The sequence below is a fragment of the Trichechus manatus genome, unplaced genomic scaffold (assembly GCF_000243295.1).
Source record: "Trichechus manatus latirostris isolate Lorelei unplaced genomic scaffold, TriManLat1.0 scaffold00105, whole genome shotgun sequence".
In the NCBI taxonomy this organism is placed as follows: domain Eukaryota; kingdom Metazoa; phylum Chordata; class Mammalia; order Sirenia; family Trichechidae; genus Trichechus; species Trichechus manatus.
The window spans coordinates 8,776,329-8,782,328 of record NW_004444041.1 but is presented as its reverse complement, the minus strand read 5'-3'; the positions used below and the strand labels follow the sequence as shown (position 1 = coordinate 8,782,328).

At 34.5% G+C, this 6,000-nt stretch overlaps 1 protein-coding gene across 2 annotated transcripts in view; it reads left to right on the top strand.

Annotated features, from left to right (window-relative positions):
- USO1 (USO1 vesicle transport factor) overlaps nucleotides 1-6,000 on the top strand; it is a 115,241-nt gene that overhangs the window by 17,209 nt on the left and 92,032 nt on the right. For both annotated transcript variants that reach the window (XM_023737635.1, XM_023737636.1), the window contains exons 2-3: nucleotides 5,721-5,807; nucleotides 5,890-5,954. In XM_023737635.1, the coding sequence (XP_023593403.1) occupies nucleotides 5,721-5,807; nucleotides 5,890-5,954 (152 nt within the window). The remainder of the gene's footprint in view (nucleotides 1-5,720; nucleotides 5,808-5,889; nucleotides 5,955-6,000) is intronic.

Sequence of the window (6,000 nt, the reverse complement as noted above, 5' to 3'; positions counted from 1 at the left end):
TCTATGAACTTTATAGTTTTAGGCTTTATATTCAGGTCTTTGATCCATTTTGAAGTCGTTTTTGTATACGGTGTGAGGTATGGGTCCTGTTAGGGGTAGTGGTTTTTCAAAATAATTTCTCAGCAATGAGAATATTTTCCCCTACCAATGTCCTACACCTAACCTTAGCATATAAAACAGAAAAAAGTAGAAGTGTTATGGTTGAAGCTGGAGTAGTGGTCCAGGATTTCCATTTAGTCACTGTCTTTTTCCTGCTTTGCAGTGCCTCCAAAGGCATAAGCAACCTCTGGGACTCCTCAGAACATAGTTTTTAAAACCACTTGCCTCCGTTTCGTAATGCTGCTGTAACACAAATACCACAAGTGGGTGACTCTAAAAAACAGATTTATTTTCACAGTTCTGGAGGTTAAAAGTCTAAATCAGGGTCTCTGCCATGTCGACTCCTTCCTTGTAGGTTGCCTTGGTGTTGCTTGGTTCCTTGGCTTTACACAGTCCTCATATAGCATCTGTCTTTCCCTTATGTTTGTGTATAATCTGTTCTTTTTATAACTCAGAAGTGATTAGATTTAGAACCCACCCTACTTGTGTTGCTCTAGTTAACATAACATTGAAAACTCCATTTTCCATCAGGACCGCGTCCACAGTTTTAGGGGTTAGGATTCCAACACATATTTTGGAATGGCCACAGTTTATACCACTCTACTGTGGAAATCCAAATGTCCATCGACACATGAATAGATAAACATAATGTGGTATGTAAGTACAATAAAATATTAGCCAATATTAGTATTGATACTTGCTATAATGTGGATAAACCTCAAAACCATTATGCTAAGTAGAAGAAGGCAGACAAATATCTAGAGTAGGTAAATCCATAGAGACAGAAAGCAAATTGGTTGCCAGGGGCTGAGGGGAGGTGGGAGAATGGGGATTGATTGCTTGATAGGTGCAGGGCTTTCTATGGTAGTGATAAAAATGTTTTGGAGCTAAATAGAGGTTGTGGTTGCACAATATAATGAATGATACCACTGAATTGTGCACTTTAAAATGGTTAATATTATATGAATTTTGTCTCATTTAAAAAACAAAGAAAAAGAAGCACTTGAAGGTCTTTTCTGGTTCTGTTACTGTTTTATTATTATAAACTATTTTACATTTTTCAAGCTACTACTTACTAAGGTTCTATAAATGAGATTTTAGCATATCGTATTTATAAACATACATATATACCTATATATACATATGTATGTGCTTGTTTTATGTGTGTGTGTGTGTGTGTGTATATAGTGTTTTCAAAATTATGTTCTACAGACCTGTATTGTCTTACAAAATATTAATAGATTTTCATTATCCTTCATAAACATAGATGCAAAATTCTAACACTACTCAATTTCAAGAATTATTATAAATCAGCAGTAATCAGGACAATGCAATAGACAGAAAGATACACATACAAAAAAACAAAACAGAACAAAAACCAAACCCATTGCATCGAGTTGATTTTGACTCATAGCGACCCTATAGGACGGAGAACTACCCCCATAAGGTTTCCAAGGAGCAGCTGGTGGATTCAGACTGCTGACCTTTTGGTTGGCAGCTATAGCTCTTAATCATTGCACCACCAGATAGGCATAAATTAATGGAATAGAAGAGAGAATCCAGAAATAAATTTTTTTTGTAAGGGGGTGGGTAACAGCTTTGTGGAGAAACAATTTACATGCTACACAATTCCCCATTTAATGTGTACAATTCAGTGTTTTTTCAATTATTATTCACAGAATTGTGTGACCGTCACCACAATTAATTTTAGAACATTTTCATCAGCCCGAAAAGAAACCGTGTACTCTTTAGCTGTCACTTCTCAACCCCACCCCCACCCGCCACAATACTCCCCAGTCCTAGATAGCCACTAATCTACTTCCCGTCTCTATAGATTTGCCAATTTTGGACATTTCGTAGAAATGGAATCATACAAGATATGGTCTTTTGTGTCCATCTCCTTTGACTTAGCATAATGTTTTCAAGGTTCATTCATGTTGTAGCATGAGTTAGTACTTTATTTTTATGGTTGAATAATATTCCATTGTATGGATATACCACATTTTGTTTTGGCAGAAAATGGGGAGTGATTGCTAATGAGTACCAGGTTTTTGTTTGAGGTGGTGAAAATGTTCAGAAATTGATTATGATAGTATTTGCACAACTTTGTGAATATACTAAAAATCATTGAATCATACACTAATCAAATAGTATAGAATATGAATTATATCTCAGTAAAATTATTTTTTAAAAAAAGTGCTAAATGGTAGACGTAAATCTAAAAAACTTCTTAAAAAAAACACAAGAAAACCTTTGTGACTCTGGGTTTGGCAAAGATTTCTTTGATGTGCACCAAAAGTACAACCTATAAAAGAACAAATTGATGAATTGGACTTAATCAAAATTAAAAAGTAATGCTCTTCAGATTAAGACCATAGTCTCGTGGGACAACTTGGTTAATTGGCATAATACAGTTCATAAAGTTTATGTTCTGCATCCTGATTTGGTGAGCAGCATCTGGGGTCTTAAAAGCTTGCAAGTGGCCATCTGAGATACAACTGTTGGTCTCTACTCAGTCTGGAGCAAAAGAGAAAGAAGGAAACCAAAGACTCAGAGGTGAAATCAGTCTGCAGGACTAAGAGCCAGCATGAACCACGGTCTCATCTACCCTGAGATCAGAAGAACTGGATGGTGCCTGGATACCACTACTTCCCTTTCTGATCTGGGACACAATAGATGGACCCTGATGGAATGGGAGAAAAATGTAGAACAAAACTCACATTCTTAAAAAGTCTAGACTTATTGGACTGGTAGAGACTAAAGGAACCCCCGAGACTGTCGTCCAGAGATATGCTTTAAATTTTGAACTGAAACTACTCCCAGAGGTCACATTTCAGCTAAATAACAGATTGACTCATAAAATAAACAATGTCACCCATGAATACTGTGCTCCTTTAAAAAAAAATCATCTATATGAGTTGATGACAATGGGTATGTGAGACCAAATGGTCAACATTTACTCTAAAGCAAAGATGAGAAGGTAGTGGGGGGCAGGGAAACTAGATTAATGGAAATGTAACAACCAGAATGGAAATAATGAGAACGCTGACACATTGTGAAAAACGTAACCAGTGTCACTGAACAATTTGTAAAGGAATTGTTAAATGGGAACCTAATTTGCTGTGTAATCTTTCACCAAAAACACAATAAAATACTATTTTAAAACAAGTAATGATCTTCAAAGGACACTGTTAAGAGAATGAAAAGACAAGGTACATACTAAAAGAAAATATTTGTAGAGCATCTGATAAACATTTTAAAACCACTATACTCAGGTCCTTTCTAGATCTAACAGTTACAATTTTATTATTATAAATATACATTTTTAAAAAGACAGTACTTAGTAAGGTTCTGTAAATGAGAGTTTGGCATAATCACTTATTCAGACTTTGCCCTCTATACATCTGAATTAATGGTGTTTATATAGGAGCCCCGGTTGCACAATGGTTAGGAGCTTGGCTGCTAGAAAAGGTCCGCAGTTCGAATCCATCAGCCACTCCTTGGAAACCCTATGGTGCAGTTCTACTCTGTCTTATAGGTCAGTATGAATCAGAATCGACTTGACAGCAGTGGGTTTAGGTTAGTTATGGTAATTCTGTGTTTAACTTTATGCTGCTGAACTATTTTCCACGGCGACTGTACCATTTTACATTCCAGTTTCTTCACATCTGCCCAGCACTTGTTATTGTCCATTTTTTAATTGTAATTATTCTGGTGGGTATGAAATTGTATCTCATTGTAGTGTTGATTTGCATTTCCCTGATGACTAACTTTTTAAACAGATTTTTTGAGATACAGTTCTTGTGCCATACAATTTACCCATTTCAAATACACAGTTCACACAGATTCTTGCCTAATTACCCTGGCTAGAACCTCCCATACAATGTTGAATGCTAGCGGCAAGAGGGGGCATCGTTGTCTCATTCCTGATCTTAGGGGAAAGCTTTAAGTCTTTTACCATTAAGTATGATATTAATTGTGATTTTTTTTTTGTAGAAGCCCCTTATGAGGTTGTAGAAGTTCCTATGTATTCCTACTTGGTTGAGTGTTTCTATCATGAAAGGGTGTTAGATTTTGTCAAATGCTTTTTCTGCATCTGTTGAGATTACTGTGTATTTTTTTTGTCCTTTATCCTACTAATATGGTATATTACGTTGATTGATTTTTCGTATGTTGAGCTGATCTTACTTTCCTGAGATAAAGCACATTTGGTCAGGGTATATAATCCTTTTCTGTATGTTGCTGCATTCAGTTTGCTAATATTAATCTGTATTCTGTTGTTTTAATTTGCCTTTCTCTACTAACCAGTGATATTTAAGCATTTTTCATACGTATATCTTCCTTGATGATGTAGCTGGTCAGATATTTTGCTCATTCATATTGGGTTGTTGTTTTTATTATTAAAATTTGAGATTTCTTTATATATCTGGATACAAGTCTTTATCAGATATATGATTTTCAAGTAAATGTTCTCAGCTCTTGTTCTTTTTAGGAGCAAACATTATAAAGCCCAATTTATTAAGCTTCTCTTTTATGTATGTGCTTTTAGTATCAAAAACCAAACTTGTTGCCATCAAGTCGATTCTGAGTCAGGGACCTTATAGGACAGAGTGGAACTGCCTCATAGGGTTTCCAGGAAGTGGCTGGTGGTTTAAAACTGCCAGCTTTTTGGTTAGCAGCCGAGCTGTTAACCACTGAGCCACCAGGGCTCCCGCTTTTAGTACATATCTGAGAAATCTTTGCTTAACCAAAGGTCACAAAGATTTTCTCCTATGCTTGCTTCTAGAAGTTTTATAGTTACGGGTTTCCTTTTTTAATGCAATTTTACACACACATAATTTGTTACTTTTACTTCTGTGGGCTATAATTTATATATCTTTTTACAACTTATTTTGGTGTGTGTTATTTATTGGGTCACGGTATTTTCATGTTAGTACAGTTATTTCTTTTGAATAGCTGCGTAGTATTCCACCAAATAATGTAAGATAACTTATTTTGCTTTTCTTCTTTTAATGGACAGTTCATTTGTTTCCAGTTTTTTCCTATTGCAAATAATGCTCCAAGATTTATTTTAAATTTTCATTTGAATTTTAATTCCTACCACTTTATTAAGAGCTTTTATAACAAAAACATTTTATAATAAAAACTGTATTTTGAGGCATGCTTAAAACTTAAAATTTTCGATATGCAGTTCTCCTTTTCTTGTGCAAATCTATGAAGTAAATGTTAGGATAAAGTTGTTAGTTAACAATTGTTATTTAAAAATTTTTAAAATAGCTTCCTGATTTCTGCCATATCCTAGTGGATTATACTCCCTTTTGATTCAAACAGCAATAATAGTCATGTTTAGAAAGCTCTGATTTTACTAATGATTTCTCTGAATTCCTCATTTTATATGACTTATTCTATTTGCCTACCTCTTCCCACTTTTCAAGTCTCTGAAGAATCTGTTTGATTTCTGTAAGGAGATCATAATGCTACCTAGTTATTTAGATTTATGAAAGAACATTTCTGAGACATCCCATTTGTTGATTTTTTTTCTAAATTAGATGGTATAAATTGGGGGAAAAAAACTTAATGATTTTTCTTTTTATTGATGCTATTTCATTTTTCCTTTACAGATTCAAAAGCTTTGTGACCGAGTAGCTTCATCTACCTTATTGGATGATCGAAGAAATGCCGTGCGAGCTCTCAAATCACTGTCTAAGGTCTTTAACACTTGATAAATTATTAGGCTTATTAAGTTGGATATTAATTACTTTAATAACATTTTTTCTTTTTTATATGCAGAAATATAGATTGGAAGTGGGTATCCAAGCTATGGAACATCTTATCCATGTTTTACAAACAGATCGGTAAGTCTCTTATTTTTTTCCCTGATTTTTCTTAAAATTTTAATGA